Source organism: Rattus norvegicus, chromosome 6, assembly GCF_036323735.1.
Source record: "Rattus norvegicus strain BN/NHsdMcwi chromosome 6, GRCr8, whole genome shotgun sequence".
NCBI lineage: Eukaryota > Metazoa > Chordata > Mammalia > Rodentia > Muridae > Rattus > Rattus norvegicus.
Window position 1 is genome coordinate 37546485 of NC_086024.1, and position 21038 is coordinate 37567522.

At 42.9% G+C, this 21038-nt stretch overlaps 2 protein-coding genes across 5 annotated transcripts in view; both read left to right on the forward strand.

Annotated features, from left to right (window-relative positions):
• Positions 1–3907, forward strand: part of Wdr35 (WD repeat domain 35) — a 59835-nt gene extending 55928 nt beyond the window's left edge. For 3 of the 4 annotated variants that reach the window (XM_006239885.5, XM_039112765.2, XM_063262347.1), the window contains 3 exons: positions 404–560; positions 2486–2726; positions 3020–3907. In XM_006239885.5, the coding sequence (XP_006239947.1) occupies positions 404–560; positions 2486–2726; positions 3020–3170 (549 nt within the window). In that variant the 3' untranslated portion in view covers positions 3171–3907. The remainder of the gene's footprint in view (positions 1–403; positions 561–2485; positions 2727–3019) is intronic. The other variant, NM_001099340.1, reaches the window with a different exon arrangement.
• A 3236-nt stretch (positions 3908–7143) lies between these two features.
• Positions 7144–13743, forward strand: Ttc32 (tetratricopeptide repeat domain 32). Its single transcript, NM_001398690.1, has 3 exons — positions 7144–7360; positions 11997–12163; positions 12949–13743. The coding sequence occupies exons 1-3, from the start codon at positions 7221–7223 to the stop codon at positions 13086–13088; spliced, it is 447 nt and encodes a 148-aa protein (NP_001385619.1). The 5' UTR covers positions 7144–7220; the 3' UTR covers positions 13089–13743.
• Positions 13744–21038: the final 7295 nt, after the last annotated feature.

Genomic DNA, 21038 nt, shown 5'->3' on the forward strand with positions numbered 1-21038 from the left:
GTATGCAGAGTTAGAACTTTGTTTAGAAATATGGAGAACTGTATTTCTTTAAGGCCAGTTTCTTGGATGCTTTATTTTTTTATTATAGTGTTTATTTGCCTAGTAAGTTCTCCATTCTTAATCAGAGAATTTAAAAAACTTTCTTAGAATATATATCTGTTTTACTGTAAATTTCACATTGACTTAAAGTTTAATCAGTTCTATTTTAAACTTTGATCTTACCAATTTAGAAAACTGAGCTATCGTGGAAAACTTAACTCTGCGTGGACAGGAGTGATGGTAAACTGTGCAGCTGTGTGGCTGTCTCAGTCAGACCTAACCTTCCTAGTGTTAGCACTGTTAGGCTTCGTGTGGTGAGGCTGTGTGTGTGTGGGCTGACAGAGTGCACTGGCTTTTCTCCCAGGCCACTTCTGCTTTGGCTGGCTTGCTAGAAGAGGAGGTTCTCTCTACAACTAGTCGGTTCACTGATAATGCTTGGAGAGGAGCAGAGGCCTACCATTTCTTTATACTCGCTCAGCGGCAGCTCTACGAGGGATACGTCGACACCGCGCTGAAGACAGGTAGGCATGTCATGGAATGTTTGCAGGACATCTGAAAATGGCCCAGTGACTAGGAAGAGCTAGCTTCTTCATTTGTCTTTGTATTAATTTTAATATCTCCCCTATGCTTTTACCTATGTGTGTCACGATTAGGAATATAGTTTATTTTGAAGTTTTCCCCCACTTTTTAAAAAAACATAATACATGGTAGTTGACAGAATGCCAGATACTGTAGATAATAAACAGCTTATATTTGTTATTTGATTTTATATGCTTCCTAGTCAAAGCCAAGCACTCAAAGGTTAGACAGGGGTGAGGAGAGGAAAGGGAAGGGAAGGAAGGGAAGAAGAGGAGAGGAGAGGAGAGGAGAGGAGGAGGGGAGGAGGATAGGCAGGGAGGAGAGGAGAGGGGAGGGGAGGGGAGGGGAGGGGAGGGGAGAGGAGACAGTGTTTCATTATGTATCCTAGGCTGGCCTCCAAGTTGCAGCCTTCTGTCTCTGACTGCCAAATGCTGTAAATTAGAGGCCTGATGACTACCATGCTTCATGCAGATGTATTAATTCCTCCTAGGCTATTATCTTCTGTTCCTGAATTTCTGTGCCAGTACTGTCCTTTTCTTACTTACAGTCTGTTTTTATTACTAATGTGTCTGTGTGAGTGTATGGCACTTGAGTGTAAGTATCAACAGACACCAGAAGAGTGTGTCAGATGCTCCGAAGCCACAGGTACCGGTGGTTATGAACATTTACAATGGGTGCTAGGAACCAAGCACAGGATCTCTGGAACAGGCTTCAAATGTTTCTAAACCTCTGAGTTACGTCTCCAGTCCCCACGCACGTTTTATTTCATATTTAAGTTTTCCACTGTCCTCTTTCTAATATGACTTTTAGGTATCCTATCCTTTTGTATTTGTCCAGCCAGATGAGCTCATAATCTTTTTGAGGATGAGGGAATTTCAATGAGGTCTCATTGGACTTTTGATTAGAACTACATTAATTTACCAAGATGGGATCACTAATACGTCAATAATGAATTTTCCCATCTAGAATATCAACTTTTTAAAATTGCTGTATCTGTTGGGGTTTTTTTTTTTGGTGTGTGTGTGTGTGTGTGTGTGTGTGTGTGTGTGTGTGTGTGAATGTGTGTGTGTGAATGTGTGTGTGTGTGAATGTGTGTGAGTGTGTGTGTGTGTGTTTTCCATAAAGAGCTTTAGTTCACTTCTGGTCTGTCCCGACTGTTTCTTTTGGAGCTTATTCTTACTTTTATTGTACTTGGTAATAGGACTGTAAAAAGGTTTTCCAATAGCTATCAGTTTTATAAAGAAAATAATTTTGATTTCTTATTTTATAATGAATTATTTAATTTAATGTGGCATATTGGAGCTTAAATATTTCACACAGTCACGTGCCACTTCTAGACTTAGGTTAAAAGAAAACACACTTCTGAGATTCTCCCCATTGGGTGAAGAGGTCCATATATTTACTCTTTCAGTATCTTAGTATAAAATAAGAAATAGTATTTACCTTGCACCTATTGCCTGTGAAACTGCTATGCTCCAAAGGTACAACTAGAGAGTCTTGTTTATTATAACTGAATGTCTTTTAATTTTAAAATAAAATTATTCCATTCAACTTCTTGTCAACACTGACCTCAGAACTAACTGGTGGAAGTCTACCGAGAAGATGCAACAGATGTGTTGTTCCATTTGTTCTGTTAAATTATACTGTCCGATGGATTTTCAAAAGACAAATCTGATGCTAGCTCTGCAGTTCATTAAGGAAAAGATGCTATCTCTGGTGCAGAAGGATTACAGACAGGACATGGCAGCTGTCAAAATTAATGGTCTGGGCTGGGAGTGGGAAGCTCATTTGTACTCACTTGTCCTGTCCCTCAGTGGACACAGAGCACAGAGAACCTCATGCTACATAAGTGCCCCATCTTTTCTAGCTCTTCACCTGAGAGACTATGAAGACATCATCCCCTCAGTTGAGATCTACTCTCTGTTAGCTCTCTGTGCTTGTGCAAGCAGAGCTTTCGGGACCTGTTCAAAAGCTTTTATTAAACTGGAGTCTTTAGAGACGCTCAGTGCTGAACAGAAGCAGCAATATGAAGACCTGGCTCTGGAAATTTTCACCAAACACACGCCAAAAGACAACAGGAAGTCTGAGTTGAACAGCCTTCTTGAAGGGTAGGTGCATCGTAACTAGATGCCATTTAGCTGATTAGAAGCTTTGATAGAATGAAGCACTAAATTTTTGAGGAGTTTATGTTAATATTAAAACTGAATTTATTATCCTACAAGGGTGTAGTAAAGCTATATTTTCATTCAAAGAAAAGTTTTTATTAAAATTTCGAGATGAAAGTATTTTTTTTTTTGAGATTTGTCTTGGAAATTTTCATTCTTCAGTATTTAAAGTATAGTAGACAGTTAGACTAATCACATATTTTAAAGTCTAATTGTTTTCTCTCTTATTTTTACAGTGGGGAAGGCAAACTGCCAACATGTATTGCCACTGGAAGCCCGATCATTGAGTACCAGTTCTGGGTGTGCAAAGTGTGCAAGCACTATGTTCTTGCTCAGGAAATCAGTAACTATAACTTTTGCCCTCTGTGCCACAGTTCGGTAGAATAAAGGAAAGAAGGGTCTCAACTGTAAAGTACACAGAGCATATATCCTTTCTGCACCTGAATATACCATAGTGCTTAATTTCCTTAGGTTTCCTATGAAAATCAGCTTCATCATCTGCTAGTTGTATTTTTGTATAAAATATATATCACGAAGGAATAAAAATAAAAGGGGGGCTGGATTGTGCTCAGTGGTAGAGTGCTTTCCAAGCATGCACAACGTCCTGGGTCCACTGTCAGTATCGGAAACAGATAGTTCATACATCACGGTGCAACTATGAAATAACTTGATTATTTTCACATAAGTCTTACAGATGTGAACTTATATTTTTTGTAGTTCCTGTCTGTCCATTTTCTATTTATATAAATTATAGTTTGTGTAAGTTACCACAGAAATACTCTCAACCAGAAATAGTTCTCTCTTGTTAAGGTTAGAGAACTCACTTAGTTCTTAGAGTACTACTTAGAGAACCCTGGGGAGGTAGACGGGAGTGGAGGAGGGTCGGGGTGGGGGCAGACTTGAAGCAGAGAGTTCATATAGCTTGTATTTCAGGGAGGTGAAGCAACTAGCGCATGACATGAGCTCTATTTCTACTTAAGGATTAAATTTTATATTTTATTTTCGTAATTGAGGACATGGTATTTAAAGACTTTTTATTATTTGAAGTTTTAAAGAATATCCTCATTCAAGAGGAAGCACTTGGCCCCCTTTGCTTATAATAAACATGAATTAACTGATTTTAAGTAATGCTGTTGTTACTTATCATCAGACTTATCCCCAGCTATGCCATGGCTCAGAGTACGCTGGTGGCCTAAATGTGGCTTCAGCAGGCACAGCGCGCTGGTAAGCAGTGCACCTGCCCAAGCCCTGCCGACCTCTCTCATCCATCACAGACAGCTCATTCTAGTTCGCTAACTGTATTTTAAGATTCCCAGAGCTCAGATCATAGGCTTTTCTTAGATATTATTTTAAATAAACATGAAAACGATTAAATTCTGAAGGAAAAAAATGACGTTTATCCCATGTTTCCTTCCTCTATAATGTATAGAAATGTGGCATTTGCATTGTCTTTAGACATTTTGGTGGGAGACAGAAACACACAGATGCATGCACTCGCGCGCGTACACACACACACACACACACACACACACACAGAGAAAGAGAGAGGGGGAGGGGGAGGTAGGAGGGGGAGGGGGAGTGAGGGAGAGGGGGAGAGAGGGAGAGGGGGAGAGAGGGAGAGAGAGAGAGAGAGAGAGAGAGAGAGAGAGAGAGAGAGAGAGAGAGAGAGAATGAATGAATATATCTCATATGGTAGAAAAACCCAAAACCCAACAGTCCTTTGTAGGCAGAGGATTGTGAGAATTGTCCCCTCAGAGACTACAGAAAATTCACATTCAGAAACAAGGAAAACCTTGTTTCAAAGTAACAGAGAACTAACTCTGTTGACATAGCTCTAGACTTATTTTGGGTACCTAAAGTGATAACAGCAATATTATGGTGCCCTCTGTTGTCTACAATTATTTTCCCATTAAATTATTTATTTATTATGTATATAGCATTCTGCCTGCATGTACGCCTACACAGCCAATCTCACTACAGATGGCTGTGAGGCACCATGTGGTTGCTGGGAATTGAACTCAGGACCTCTGGACGAATAGCCAGTGCTTAACCTATAAGCCATCTCTCCCGCCCCTTTCTCAATGTTAGAAATTATTTTAACTATAAAAGTTAGATGTTTATAGTATTAATGTTCAGAAATGTTAAAACATAGATGAGAATGTAAAAGTAGTCTTAATCTTTAAAAAACAGAGTTCATTTCTATTTTAGTTGAAGTTCAGACAACAGGTGAAACTGAAGAAATGTGTAAATTACAAACAAGTGTTTCACAAGAACTGGTTGCTCTTAAGATAGTTCTCTAACTAAAAACACATCAGAAGACTAAGGCTTATTTAAGTACTTTCTTATATGGCACAGATTAAATTTCTGGTTCGTAAAATTTAGAGAAATCTGGCCCTGGGAAGGTGGCTGAGCAGGTAAGGTGCTTGCCATGCAGGAATGAGCACTGGGATGTGGGTTCTCAACACCCACATCAAGACAGGCGTCAGTAACCTGCCTGTCACCCAGCAGTTGAGAGCTACAGATGGGATCTCACATGGGGATCCTGGGATGACCTGGGCAAGCTGGTTAGCTGGACTAGCAGGATTGTTAGCAAGCATGGGTTCAGCATGAGACCCTGTCTCAATAACAATATTTACCAACCTCTGGTCTGATACTCACGAGCGTGTGCATACACATGTGAACACCTACACCCATAGACACGCACTAAAAAAGTAGAAGTTAAAAGGGTGAGAAAGATGGGCCATATGAATGTAAGGGCAAGAAAGCACACATGCTCTCACTAATAAAAGGCTTTAATTTTTTCAAATGCATTTATATGTGAATTGAGAAGACCACACAGTTTCCTTTCCCCCTTCTTATTTCACTAATGTGGTATGTTACACTGGTTAATTTTCAAGAATTGAGTTGTCCTTGCATTTCAGGAGTAATTCTCATTTGGTTACAGTGCATAATTCTTTTAATATGCTGATATTGATATGGTGGTCTCTTGTTACATTTTCTGTTGGTGCAGGCTGATCAAGGTGGTGCAGCCATTTTAAAGGCTAGGCTCACAACCAAAATGTCAAGTTTTGCATTGATGTCAGTCATAATGGATACTGTCAAACATTGGTGTATCGGCAGGATTGGCTTTACAAAAGAATGTTAAAGTGTTCTTTGCTGGTTAAATTTTAGAAAGAGTTTAAGGACTGGTGTTGATTTTCCCGTAAATGTTTGTAGTCATTGATGTAGCCATCAGATCTAGGGCTTTTCTTTGTCAGTGTTAGGGCTGGAGAGATGACTCTGCAGTTGAGAACACTGGCTGATCTTCCAGAGGTCCTGAGTTCAATTCCCATCTACCACACGGTGGCTCACAACCCTCTATAATGACATCTGATGCCCTCTTCTGTCATGCACGTGTACATACAGATAAAGCACTCATATACAAAAGCAGCGTCTTTACTAATAGTATCTTAGAGGTTTTTTAGGGTTTTCTATTTCCTCACAGTTCAGCATTAGTGGGTTCTGTTTCTATTTACTTCCCCACCCGTCCTTTACAGAATAACATGTTCTTCTCCTCCATACTGACCATTACCTGACTTAAAAAGACTTTGTCTTCTTGCTAGGCTGCAAGGTGCTGAGGACAGAAGCTTTGCTCAGTATATTAATCCCAGTTTTGAAAACTGTGTTCCTCACACCATAGACTTAATATTCTTTCAGGAGGAAGTTCTATGTTAAAGATCACAATCACTTTCCAAGTACTTTTCTTCTCTGACCTTTATTTCTATAAGTCAATTCTACCAAATGCCGTATAACATTTATTGTGTGTCATGGCACTAACAGTAGTCTGGGTCATTTCTAAATAAATTGATTCGGTTCAGTTTTGGGGGCTGGGCTGTCTTCCCTTACCATAGCATGGCAAAAGGCATACAAAGACACGGTAGTCTCTTTGCCTTTGAAATGACTGACACTAGTCCGTTCTTGAGAGTGGAGCCCACATATACTGGGCTCCACATCAGCACACTGTTGCATTAAGATTCCCACTCATGAGCTTGAGGCGGGGGCTACGACATTCAAACCATAGCACTCATTTTTAATGCATTGTAAAGTGCTCTACTTAGATAATTACGTTCTGCTCTTTATTTTTGAAACCTGGCTTTTTCAACCAGAATCAGTATATGTGCACTTTATCTTATGTGCTTTCTTAAAGACAAACGACCCTTTCTAAAACGAAAGAAACTGACACCTATCTAATCTAATTTATATATGTATATACATATCACACAGATTTAAATTCTCTTAATTTCCCGCGAACTTCGCCAGGCGCTACCAGTTATCTCGCGATATTACGGGTCCTCAAACAGGACAAACGTCCTCATTCTGTGGTGGCACGCTTCCTTTAGCCAATGAAGTCCCGTGAGCGGTAGCTGTGGTTTCCGCTTCCACCCGGGTGAGGCGGTCATGGCTGTGCCGCGGGGCCGAGAGCGGGGAGAGAGCCCAGCCGCCCTGGCGATGGCGCAGGCTCGCTTCGCCAGGGGCGATTTTACCGAGGCCCGGGAGCTGTACTCCGCATTCATTGGCCAGTGCGCGAGTCACAGGAGGTAACTATCGCGAGAGCCGGGTGGCCCCAGGCGCGTGGGTGGTCCCCGAGTGGACGCGCGAACTGCGGAGTCCTGGGGCGGCGCTGCTGACTGCACCAGCTCCTTCGGGAAGGGGGACACCTTGGTCTCCCCAAAGGCCCAGGCGGCTGGAAGCCGCTTCCCTGGGCTGGGAAGGTGGCGGGGCTGCGCCGCCGTCCTCGGGACCACAGCGACACGTTTGCGTACGGGACGCGAAGGTTCCGGTTCAGCACCCCCTTAAAGCAGGGTCACTGCACCCAGCCGCCCCGTTAGTGTTCACAAAAATGTCACAGCACACTCCCCGAAGCTAAGGATTGTTACTATGACATCGCTATAACACCACAAGATTCCTTTCTGTAGAGTGTCCAGCCAGCGATGAAACTTTTACTGCCCAATAAAGCTCTTTGTTATTTGGATGTTTGGGTTCGAGCTGTTTATCACTATGTGCACATCTGACCCCTCTTTATTCCCACTCCGCTTTAAGTCTTGAGAAAACGGGGTTGTTTGTCGAACCAAATGTCCGATACTTAGTCTACTAAAATTTGGACATCTAGGAGCCTTGATTGGGTTGTTTTCTGACAGTTAAGGAATTAAAAGGCAGTAATCTCAAGCTAGGTAGGCAGTGGGGTGGGGAAGGGAGGGGGTGCGACAACTAAGTACCTCTAATGAGTGAAAAGACAGCTAACCTAACGACAGACAGAATCAGCTAATGAGGAAAGGTTTACAAGGGATGAGAAAAGGAGAGGGCACACAGAAAAAAAATCATCCGCAAAGCGAAGGATTTCAGGAACCCTCAAATCCATTCCCCTGAGGTTTAAGGGACTGAGGGTTGGTCAGTTTGAACACAAGGTGCCTAATATAAGTCCTCAACTTTGCCCTAAGCATGTCCTGATCCAGCTTTGAACTTGTGTAGTAGCACAGCAGATCCATCAGCCAGGGTTGGGGGTGGGAGATATTGGTGGAAGAAAAGTAGAAAAAAGCCTTTGTAGGCTGCCAGATTGTTGTTTCAGGTCAGCCGGGTAAGGAAGAAGCAGACCAGATTCACTATCTTTATTTTCTAGTCCTGGCTCCTCTCCTGTCCCATCTACTTATCAGGGAACTTAACTCCCAATCCCTCTGTATTGTTTGTCCCAGTGTTTCTGTATTAGTTGTGAACTGGTCGTTAATCCTGGGGACTCGATCCAACTCAAATGTGAGAACTTTTCTGTCTGCAGGTTCACATTTCCGCTGTAATCAATTGAAGTCTTCTTTTACTCTTCGTGATGTTCGCAGCCTCATCTTCTGTGCTGATGCCTGGATGTGTAGCATTAGTTACTGCAAGCTTTGCCATTGTTGGGTTTATGGAATGTGTGGAGTGAACACAGAGAAACTGTTTGGACAATTCTTTTTTTAGTGTGTGTGTGTGTGTGTGTGTGTATGTGTGTGTGTGTGTGTGCAGCCCCAGCTGTCCTGAAATTCCCTCTACACACCGGGCTGGCCTTGAATTGAGAGAGCCACCTGCCTCTGCCTCCCACATGCTGAGATTACAGTACTAGTCCTGGAAGATCTTTATACTAGAATGCAAACTTGTCTTTGCATGAGATCTACTACTGAAGACTGCATTCTTATTTGTTTGCAAGACTTAAATAGAATTAAGCCAGAAAGGCATAATTGCTTTCTCACTTTTGTACTATGTTATTGTGACAGCAGAAATTTCTCTTTACTAATATAGCGTTTTTATTAATTCTTAGAAAATCTCATACAGTGCACTTTGATAATCCTCATCCTCACTAATCACCTTAATTCCTTCAGCTCTACCCCCCTTCCCTTCCCCCTCTTTTTTAAAAGTTACCAAGTCCCATTTTGTGCTGCCCCATTTATTCACAGATGTGTGGCCATCCAGGAGATTGGTTGACCAACCAGGGCCATACCCTTAAGAAAGCTAACCCTCTCTCCCTTCCTCAGAAGCTCCTCTGGGGCAAGAGCCGCACCCCATGCTCGAGTGTGGACTGACTTGATCTTGTAAGGGTCTTGTGCAGCCAACCACAGCCGTGACTTTATGAGTGCAGTGCCCCCGAAATGCCTAGAAGGCACTGTCTCTCGTTTCTGTGCCAACCCCAGGTTCTTCCCATTTTCTGAGCCTTGAGGGTCTTGATGTAGGCGCCCTATTTGTGGCTGAGCACTCCGCTGACATTTGCTAATAGAAAATTCTGCATATATGGTAGAATGAAGTTACCCCCCCTCGTATCCCCCACCACTCCTGATAAAAAGGCTCGAAAACACAGGAGATTTCATTTCTATTCTCAGTTAAGGCTTCTTTGGGAAGTTCCGGAAACAGTCAGCAGCAACGGGTATGCGGCTGCTACCTGAGCTTCTTATTCTTGCTCATTTGCACGCGTCAGCCCAAGAACCGTGTCCACCACAGCAAGGCAGTCTCTGCTCTTTATGGCTAGAAGGCTTGCCTCCTCCGCTGAAAGCTCGGCACGTTCACGTTCTAGTCTCAGCATCACTGTATCCCTCGAACCTTTCTCTGGCCAGTTTCTCATCTGTAAAATGGGTTTTCAGTTTCCATAGCAGTCAAAACATGAAATCTACCAGTTCCACTTTCTCCTTATACGTATCTTTGGAAGTTTAATTTTTTTGTTTTACATATTGGGTCCTTTAATAATTCTGAATAGTACTGACTGCTTTCAAGGGGCCCAATGGGTAAAGATGTTTGCCAGACAAACCGAGGACCTCAGCTCAATCCCTGGGATGCATTTAAAGCTGAAGGAGAAAACCATTCTCTAGAGCTGTTCTCTGCCATCTACATGCACGTGGGAGCACCTCACACACATAAATTAATAAAATTTCAAGGAAGAAATATTATGTTTAAAAATAGTAGTACTGTAACAATGAAAGTCAATGGTAAGTATGAGTCTGTTTTAAAAAAGATTTACTCTAAATATATATGGGTGTTTACACACACGTTTATCTGTGGACCAGATGCATGCCATGCCCATAGAGGTCAGGAGAGGGCCTTAAACTCTCTGAAACTGGAGTTGTGAACCTCAGTGTGGATGCTAGGAATTGCACCTGGGCCCTCTGGAAGAGCAACAAGTGTGCTTAACTGTTGAGCCATCTCTCTAGCTCTTGCTCGTGTCTTTAAGATTGCAAACAAAATGTCTGCCTTTATGGAAAGTATTATTTTAGAATTTGTCTTAATGAAATCTAAATTTCTAGATTATCCGAGGATAAGAATTTATAACAAAGCTTTGAAACCTCAAATGAATAATGAAAGTTTTGTGGAGTCCCGAGGTGGTGTTTTCTTCAGTCTAGGGTAGCATTCACCTGGTTACAGCCAGTTAAAGCCTCCTGGTCATAAACCTTTAACAGTGGTGTTGGTGGCCATCAGAAGTATCCTTTGTCCAGCTTTCTCAGAGCTGACAAAACAACATTTCTAAGTTACAACAGTTCCTCCCTACCACTGTGGAGTCTACACTGCAGGACCATGTGGGTGTGTTGGTACACGCTTTGATCCCAGCACTCGGGAGGCAGAGGCCAGCCTGCCTACCACCGTGAGTTCTAGGCCAGCCAATGTTACATAGTGAGACCCTGCCCCAAAAACCGGAACAATCAAATAAATGCCCCTCCCCCAAAATAAACTGCAGGGGCCTCCGTGTGCTACTGTGGTCATGGTCCTTGCCTGAGTTCTCAAGGATTAATATATCAAGAAAAACAGCGGATGGGCCAGGGACATGGCTTAGCAGTTGCAGGCACTTGCTGCACCAACCTGGCAAGTGGGTTCGATTCCTGGAGCCCATGTAATAGTGAAGACAGAACTGACTCAGAGTTTAACTGAACTCCATCCACCCGCCGTGGCATCTGTGCTCACACACACATACAATAATACAGTTCTTTTAAAAAAATAAATTACCGCCATTACCAATATTTTCTTTGTACTGTGGGGCATAGCAAAAGAGAGGCTGAGTATGTAGTTACTCTGTTTGACTTTGGGGAAAAAGGGGAGAGAAGAAGGAAGATGGTAATACCCCTGGCTCGGAGCAGTGAAGATAATTTGCCATAGGTAGGGAGGGGGAGGCTTTGACCTGATGGTGGCTCCTGGCTGCTGGGTGTCAGACTCTCCCAGGAAGGGCAGAACCGTGGAATATTATACCTACGGTTAACCACTGCTTAACCAGTGTTTCTTTACCAGTGGGAAATGACTTCAGATCTTATTGTTTGAAGACCACCTACGTTTCAGAGTAAATTAGCGTCTGTGACACTTGTGTAGCACACTGGGACCTGGGAGGGCTTTCCTTGCTCCGCATGCATTTCTTCCCTTCAGAGTCGGCTCTGAAAACAGTCAACAATCATTTTAATATTCAGCAAAACATGCTGGCAACGAGCAAGGCTTTGAGGACGCTAATAACATTCCATGTACCTTAAAACACGCGCTGTGTTGTAGCCCCATGAAAGACGCCGGTTGGCGTTCACAGAACTTGATTTCTGTTTCCACACGCACCGTTTCTTCAGCTTGGCGTTTCAGCTTCCACACAGCGTGTTGTGGCTACGGAGTTTGATGGTGCCCCAAAGAGCATGGAAGTGGAAGTGAGGGGGGTTTAACAATGTGCTTTTAATGTGAACTTTTTGTTTAAAGCAAATGTAGCCCGGAGGATTTGGCCACCGCATATAACAACAGGGGGCAAACCAAGTACTTCAGCGTTGATTTTTATGAAGCCATGGACGACTACACATCTGCCATAGAAATCCTGCCCAACTTTGAAGTCCCCTATTATAACAGAGGCTTGATACGCTACAGGCTGGGTAAGGTGGTTTGGTTTTTTTTTCTTCACTTTTCTGTTTTTTGTTTTGCTTTAGAGCGATCAGCTGCTGTGAGGGAATCAAGTTTGACAATTAAGTGACATTTAGGTTTACAGCTGAGGAACAAGGGAGCGTTCCTGAGTGTTTTCAGGCACTTGCTAGGCCTTTCAGACCACAGCGAGCACTGCAGTGGGAATGGGACCTGGACGCAGGGGCAAGGGTGACCCTGCACCTGCGCAGTCCCAGCCTCACAAACGAGGGAATGCTGATGGGCGCCAGTGACACTTTCTGGTTGAAAAGGCAGGAGGTAGCCGGAAGTGACATTTTTAGACGCTTGGATTAAAGAGACTGTGGATACTGTTTCTCATTTAAAATGAAAATAAAAGCCCCTTTTTCAGTTTTACTGCAGCTATGTAAACGAAATGATATAATTTTGTTGAATTTTGGTGATGATTTATATACTGCCCGCCTGAAGATCTGATTAAAAAAACCCATCAGTAATTTCATTTGTTTTAGTTTTTGTTTTGTCGGAGATTGAGCGCAGGGCCTCATGCATGTTGGATGAGAGCTAATGCGGCCGAGCACCACTGTTGTCCGTCAGTGATTCAGATCCACTTACTCCGTCAGGGCACACGTTACGGCGATAGGCCATCTTAGATCCCGGAGAGGCAGCTTCCTTTGCAGAGCTCATAGATGAAGCCGTGTATTCAGACCCCACTGTGCAGTTAGAGAAACCCTCAACGTTTCCTCTTCCTTTCTCTCCCTGTCTCTGGGATTCTCTGCTACAGGGTATTTTGACGAAGCAGTGGAAGATTTCAAGAAGGCATTAGACCGAAATCCTGCATTTCAAGATGCTGTTTTGAGCTTAAAACAGACCATTTTAGACAAAGAAGAAAAGCAAAGACGAAATGCGCAGAAAAGTTACTGAAACCTTTACAGCTTATTGAGATTTTTAACTCGAGATCCTTAAGCCTGCATTTGAATGGCTCTGAGATAGGCATGGGACTGTTTTAATTATATGTAAGAGACTGAATTTTAGAAGTGAAAGTAAAATGATGTGCTTATTAATTTCAGGGAAGATTGTGTTTGATAGAGTAAATAAATAATACCGATGTATAAATGTATACTATATAGCAAAGTATTTAAATCAATATGGACTATTTTCAGTAAAGGTTTTATTTTTACCCTATATATTTCTATTCCCGACTTTGTGTTTTTTTCCCCACCCGTAGAAAAGTTGCTGGTAAGTACAGTCAAGCCATAAGCCCTTTACCTACTTAAATGACCACATTTGCTGCATCTTTATACTTAAAACCGAAACTTTCCACTCTAAAGTCTGAGGCAGGAGGATCGCTGTGATTGCTCCAAGCCTAGGCTATAGAGACCCTCAAACAAAGCCCAACAAAAGAAAACAAAAGCCAGACGAAGTTTTTTTTGTTGTTGTTGACCAACTTGAAGATGAGATACTGACGTCATGCTTGACTCCACAAACAGTTCCGCCTGCGGCTTCCTAAAGACGCTCTCGTCCACCGCCACTCGCTGCTGTGACACCTAATAAAAATAACACCGTAACATGCTCCATATCCAGTCCACGTTCACATTTCCCCTGTGACTTCGGATAATTGCATCACGTTCTCATGTCTCAGTATTCTTTCCCTCTGGGGTCATCTCCTGCTCATTCTCTCCGCACTGCACGCAGAGAACTCGCTTACTTTACATACAGTAATGGGCTGAGAGACCGGACCCTTGGGCTTAAACATAAGCGCCCATCCTATGGGAGAGCAGTTGGAAAGAATTCATCCTACATTTGATTTTTTTTTCTAAAAATCATTAAAGGGCTGAGTTTTAAGTATTGAATATAATTTCTTGTCTCTGGATGGCCACTCTAATGATCGACACCATCAGTGTTTCCCAGATACTTAGTGTAAGCCGAATGCTGCTCTCAGTTGTTATGAATTGATGCAGTGTAGATGCACCGACAAAAGCGTGTTAATGGAAAGCTTAACAAGTCTGTTTTGAGTTCTGCCAGTGAACAGCAGGGCTCTCATGAGCTGGGAATAACTCTGGGGAAGCAAGTCAAAGCCAGGGCGTCCCATCTACAGTTTTAAGTTTTTATTGTCGTGGTTTGGCATTCTAAGATACAGACCCCTCATCTTTAGGTCTTCCAAACTGGTTTATTGCTGCCATGGGAACGCTGTTCTGGGTAGAAATCACCCCCACTGGAGAGAGACACAGCGCGTTTGCCTGGTATCCAAAGACAACAGAACTATGTGGCTTCTGATGCGTTACCGTCACCACCCTTAACTAATTTCTTTCTTTCTTTTCTTTCCTTTCCTTTCTTCCTTTTCTGTCTGTCTATCTGTCTGCCTGTCTGCCTGTCTTTTTTGTTTTGGTTTTTTAAAGTGATCTCATGAAGCAGAGAAAAGTAATTGCCCTGTTTGTAATTTGTAAATACCTGGCAAAATTCGTGGAGAATTCGTGCTGCAGGTGAGTGGATAGGAAATTTCGTTTGGTGCCAGAAATGAAAAGTCGCTCTATTTTCATAATCACTCACATTTTCCAATATGATTTATCTCTGCTGGGAAGAGCGTTAAAAGGATTTATAATGTTGCATGAAAACAGAAAGTTTCCTTTTTATACAGCCTTTTGTAAAAAGAAAGCAAGCTGTCTTGACCTTGGGAGAGCTAAACACCATTCCACCCAGAGAATCAAGTAATACTTAAACAATTTTATTTTCTCTTGGCTCATGGTCTCTCTGTTTTACTCACGACTGGAATCAGATATAGTATGAAAAAGAAAACTTGTTAAAAAGTTTTCATTTGCTTTGCTAGATTTTATTACTCAAAAGTTCCTTAATTTCTCAGAAAAACAAAATCTCCGATGCTTACGTTCAACCCCGACTCCACTTACAGTCGCCTTTGTCTTTTACTGGTTATAGCTAACTAGCACCAAATTTTATCTTCTTCCAACCTACACTTTGCACATCGAGGTCCATTTCTCATTGGCCGAGTGATACCTTGGGTATTTAAATGCTGTTTATCTGCATACGGCTATTCCCATTCCCCACATGTAGACGACACTAGCCAAGTGCCCGAACTCTGTTATCCAGCATCCCCCTCTGCAAAAACAGAGAGGACGTGCAGTTTATTACACAAATTGTTTCACAAAGGATTGTGAAGTGGAATAAGTGGATTTAGATTACTTTCGAGTTTGGAAGATTATTCTTCATACTGCTTGAGTAACATGGAGCTCTTTTTCTCTTCCAAGTCTGGAACTGAATGAAGTCCACAGACTGACTTGACAGCAGCAGACCACAGTGACCGAGCAAGTTAGATTTCCCGTCAGCTCCCAGGCACGATCCGATTGTTCTTTTTCTGGGTTCTCTGAATTTGCTGGCGTCCCTACCCTACCCTGGTGAGCGGCATACCATTTTTGGAGGTTGTAACTCTCAGTGGGCATGATATATTTTATCCCTGCCATTGATGGGGGAGGAGACCCGCTCACTATTTAGAGTTAGTACTGCTCTAAGATTCAAAGCCTCCTTAAGACATAAACTTGAAGTTTCACATAGTCAAATCTTTCTTTTACTTAAGGACTTTAGTTTGTCAACCAAAATACTTCTAAATGAAAACTGTTAACAAGGAAAAAAAAGTTTCTGTTACTTTTAATTTGTCCTAGGGTTTCTACACCTCTATACCTTCCTTTCTTTCTTTCCTTCCTTCTTTCTTTCTTCCTTCCTTCCTTCTCTCCTTGCTTCCTCCCTTCCTTCCTTCCCCCCTTCCTTCCTTCCTTCCTTCCTTCTCTCCTTCCTTCCTTCCTTCCTTCCTTCCTTCCTTCCTTCCCTCCCTTCCTTCCCTCTTTCCTTCCTTCCTTCCTTCCTCCCTTCCTTCCTTCCTTCCCCCCTTCCTTCCTTCCTTCCCTCCCTTCCTTCCCTCCTTCCTTCCTTCCTTCCTTCCTTCCCCCCTTCCTTCCTTCCTTCCTTCCTTCCCCCTTCCTTCCTTCCTTCTCTCCTTCCTTCCTTCTTTCCTTCCCTCCTTCCTTCCTTCCTTCCCTCCTTCCTTCCTTCCTTTCTTTCTAACTGTGGCCATCCCGGAACTCACTCTGCAGAACTCTGAATACATCCCCTTCACTCACTTTCACAAGTAGAAAAATAAATCAGTGGAAACAAGTGTTTATAATAATGTAAACAATCAGTTTGCATATAGACTTCTAGAATCAATGTTTACCTTTTTTTCCTGAAGCATTATGAAACAGCTTTATTGACATGTAATTTATATACTCAGCCAGTCCATTTGAAGTGTATAATTAGGTGGTTTTGATTATATTCAGAGTTTCTGCACTATTTTTTTAAAAAGCTATTTTCAGGCTTTGGGGCAGGGAGAGGTGTGCTTCATGGTCATGTGTGTGCTTCAAAAATAGCACGTACATAAGACAGATCAAAGGTGCTGCCTCTCCTTGATCTCTCTCTAAAGGCACCACATGGTTCAAGTCTTTATAACAGTCTCTGGCTAGAAACTTGTCTCAAGGAAATGGCTTATATTTGCCTGGAACAATAATATTAGATACACTTGGGAAGTTTGAGCTAACAGATGATTGTTTTGAAAGATTAATTGTTGGTGCTGGAGAGATATCTTAGACATTATGAGCACTGGCTGCTTTTCCTGAGGACCCTGCTTTAATACCTAGCATCCACATGGTGGCTCATAATCATCTATAACTTCAGTTCTAGGGGATCCAATGCCATCTTCTAGCCTCTTCTGACACTTCATGCATGTAGAGCCCAGACATACACACAGGCAAGACACCTACACGCATAAAATAATAAAATCAAATCATCGAGGTGTGTGATAGGAGAACGCAGGGAATAGCACTTTGAACTGCTAATGTGTGGACCTTGGACAATCTTAACATCTATATAAGTTTAGATTTTAGTGTTTTCTATATTCCTTAAAAAATGTGCCAATGTGTCCAATTAAGGGGAATGGCATTCCAGTTTGAAATAGCAGAGCAGAGAGAGGAGAGAGGTTTGCCACATTTCCCAGCCAGGGTTAGGGGGCTTCAAAAGACTCTTCCCACAGTGAAGAGGAAAGGAAGATGATAAATACAGTTGTTTATTTATCTTTTTCTATGTAAGATTCTCCTTAGTAAGATTGAAAAACAGCTCACGCTTTTGAAACTGACAGGAGAGTTAAAAACACAGAATGAAGGGCAAAGGCGAATGATGGAGACTTATAAGTGAAGGACCACAGGATAGGGCCTGGGAGAATGCAAGAGAACAGTTGTGTGGTGTAGCCTGTGTCAGTGATGTGTGCGTTCACATACAGCCAAGGGGCTAAGACCATCTTGTTTTCACGGAGAAGAAAACCTAGGCCAAGACAGCCAGAGACGTCTCAAGTCCATCTGTAAGCTCAGTATCAATCAGTTTTTGTTCCTGAACTGGCATCAATTCAAAGTAGATATGTAAATTTTTTTGGTCCCACTTAAAAAAATTGCTTGTAAATGTTTAGGGCCTATCAAGGTGAGTGTCCACAAAACATGAAGTTTTTCTTTTTATAACAGAGCATTATTGCAATGTTAGACTTGCTTGTGGGACATTTTTACCCCTGATTGAAAACAGACACAGGAGATGGTGAAAAGCAGATTAATATTAAGAGCAAACTCCACTTGGAAACTTGAAAGCCACAGCTGCCAATATGTAAATTTGTGTCTTATGCTAAGAAAAGGCATCCAACACTTAGAAAGAGTGAAGCAGACGAGTGTGTGCTATTTCAGCATCATAGGCGGCCCAGTCTAAGAGACCCACCCAAGGACTGTTGCATTCTGTTGCTTGAGATGCAGGCTAAGGTTACATGAACTTGTCTGGTTTTGTCCAGAGGACATGCAAATGAATTGTCTGGTAGGCAAGATAACCCCCAAAGTTCTAGTTTTATTGCCCACCGGAGCACCAACCAGTTTTTCATGTGGGCAATGTGAGTTTCCCCTGTATTCTCTCCGCATTGCCTGCAAACCCTTCCTCTCAGCACCTCAGGGTTCTTTCCTAGATGTCAGGATTTCACTTGGACGTATAGGAGTCATATTAACGGTGACTAAGGTTTCTAATGTTTGACAGTGCTATTAAAAAGTTAACATCCTAGCTAGAACTTCTCATGATGCACTCCTGTAATTTCTAGTGGGGACAAGGGGAAGAGGGACCCGAAGTGTCTCCTTTCCTGTTGTCATGTGTGCAGACGTTTGCTTGCCCTGGCTGAAGCAGTGTACTGGGAAGCCCTTCACCTAAGACACCTAGAAAAGTTACCTCAACTGCAGGGGGATGTCTGCAAAATACAAAGGCTCCCCCACGGCTCCCATTCTCCCTTTCCTATAGTAGCTACCGTTCAGTTCCTGTCTTTTGGGATCATTTCCTTCGAACAGATACATGGTCTCTCTCACACATCTGCAATCGAAGAATTATATCATACATATCACTCAACAGCTTGAATTATTTTAGTATCACGGTCATGTTTACATAGAGAAACCTCTAAGTTTTCAGGTTGTGACCCCTTTGGGGCTCCAATGCACAGGGTCATTGCAGATCAGATATTTACATTACAATTCATAACTAGCAAAACTACAGTTAGGAAGTAGCAACAAAAATGATTTTATGGTTCGGGGTCACCACAACCTGAGGAAGTGTATTAAAGGGTCACAGCGTTAGGAAGGTTGAGAACACTGTCATTGATGACTACAAACCACCTTAAGATGATTGCCACTATTTTGTTAGGAAGTCAGTGCAGGATAATAATAATCGGACCCTGCAGGAGTTGTATATGAAAACTAAGATGTCATACAGGCCCTTCTTGAGACAACGACTTCTAATCAGTATAACCTGAAACCAAGGCTTCAAAGAACCTGCATTCCTGCTGAATGCATCTTCTGCAAATGTCTTTAGTTCTAGTAGGCTGAGGCACATCTGTGACCCCAGCATTGAGGAGATGGACTGGGAGTTTAAGGTCATCCTTGGGTACATAGTGAGTTCAAGGCTAGCCTGGACTACACAAGACCTTCTCTCAAAAACAAGAGTAGCCTTTGGTTCTGGCAGCATCTCAGTGGCTATTCTTTCTAGGCAATTTTGGCTGGTTAGCACTGAGAGTGTTTCTGTACAGATTCTCCTCGGTACATCTCCACTTGGTGGAAAAGCTCTTTGGAGGATTACAGTGTTGACAAGGCACACTCTTCTGTTGGCCCAAACTGGGGCCTGAGTCCTGCTCCATGGCTGATGGAATCCTGCTGTGGGTTTTCAGACCTGACTTCCACCCTGCTAACCTTCATAAACCCACGTCTCAGCAGTATTCATTTCAGCTGCTACCCCTGCGTGCCAAAATTCAACCCCTGCCTGCACGGTACAAGTGGCCTGCTTTGCCCTCACCCAAAGTTGTGGCCACACAGCTGTAGAGCGGGACCCTCCATGTGTGATGGTTTCACCACTGGACAAGAAGCAGATGTCACAGAAGCCTGTGCTGCCGAGCCTTGCCTCACTGGCAGGTGAATTATGTGGGCTGTGACCTGTGCCTTTTTTAACGGCTACATCCATAGCACCGAGAACTGCCGTGGGTTTCAACTGTGTGGAGTGGATTAAAAAGCCAGTTTTCATAATCTGCACCTGCTGTTTAGATTTATAGGTTCATCACTGGCTACTAGGGATGGGGGAGTGGAGCAGTGTTTAGCTCCTTGTCAGTGATCTTGGGGGTTGGGCCCAATCTATAGTGAAGTTTTCATTTTACTTCAAGCAACTGACTCTTGCATTTAATTTAGAAAAAGAAAGCCCTCGGCGACAGTTAATTTTAGCAGAGTACAACTTTACAACATGTGTCTGTGATGGGTTGAGTTGTTGTATTGTGAAAGATAGGATGGATCTTATCCACAGATTCCTTGTATGTGGCCGTATTTGCAAATGCAGACAGTACACATCTGATTAGTTAGACAATATAGATGGAGAAAATGAGTCCTTTAGCCAATGGCTGATGTAAATCACCCCTTATGACCGGTATCTTTAGAATAAAAAAGGCATTTGGACAAAGACACAAGAAAGGACACCTGTGAGACTTCGGTGCGCTATGTTCTACAAGCTACGGGATGTCGGGGCCTGACAGAAACTGAAAGAGGCAAGGAGGTTCCTTTCCCGGAAGGTTTGGAAGAATCAGAGCCCAGCCTACTCTTGGGCTTTGTATTTCTAATCTCCAAGTTTTCAGAGTATACAAGGTAGTGGTACTTTGTTACCGCAAATGTCGGGGAAATATGACTGCATCTAAGTATGAGTCCAGTTTTCAAGGGACAAGGATTGGGCACAAGTGTGCTTTTGTGTTCTTGTACCCACAGACATAGCTCTGTTGAAGAAAAGGTGTGCCTTTTGTTGGAGCGATCTTATAAACAAAATACTTCCAAGATAGGGGAGGAGAGAAAGAGGCCTTGTCTCTTTCTTTGATCGTGACCTTGACTGAGGAACGTATGACTAAGCATTGAACAAAACATGCTAGTTTTCTCTGGCTGCTCGCTGGGAAACTCATAACCACCTTGTGTGGTTTTGAGACACTCCACTCTTGGAGCGCTGAGGGCCCCTTGACTTGACATTGGAAAAGCGAGAGTCACTTCAGACTGCCAGAAACAAACCATTACTAGCAAGCCAGGTGAAAAAATATCCAAGTTGGCTGACAGGCAGGATTGGGAGCTGTCAGTCTGGGGCTCACAGAATAACAATTATTTCCATCACAAAAACCGGCTGCCAGTAGACTCCTTGGAACTGGACCAGCCTCTTGAAGTGAGGGGTGCCTGCGTGTGGTGCCCCAACTTCGGTCTGTCTCTTCAGCGTGTGTCAGTTACCAGTGGCCACTTCTCTGCTCTT

Bases quoted from the DNA above. Each gene is read 5' to 3' on its own strand.
- Ttc32 (NM_001398690.1), top strand. From the start codon at position 7,221: ATGGCTGTGCCGCGGGGCCGAGAGCGGGGAGAGAGCCCAGCCGCCCTG. The intron at 7,361-11,996 runs GTAACTATCGCG...TTTTGTTTAAAG, and splicing joins CAGTGCGCGAGTCACAGGAG to CAAATGTAGCCCGGAGGATT. The intron at 12,164-12,948 runs GTAAGGTGGTTT...TCTCTGCTACAG, and splicing joins CTTGATACGCTACAGGCTGG to GGTATTTTGACGAAGCAGTG.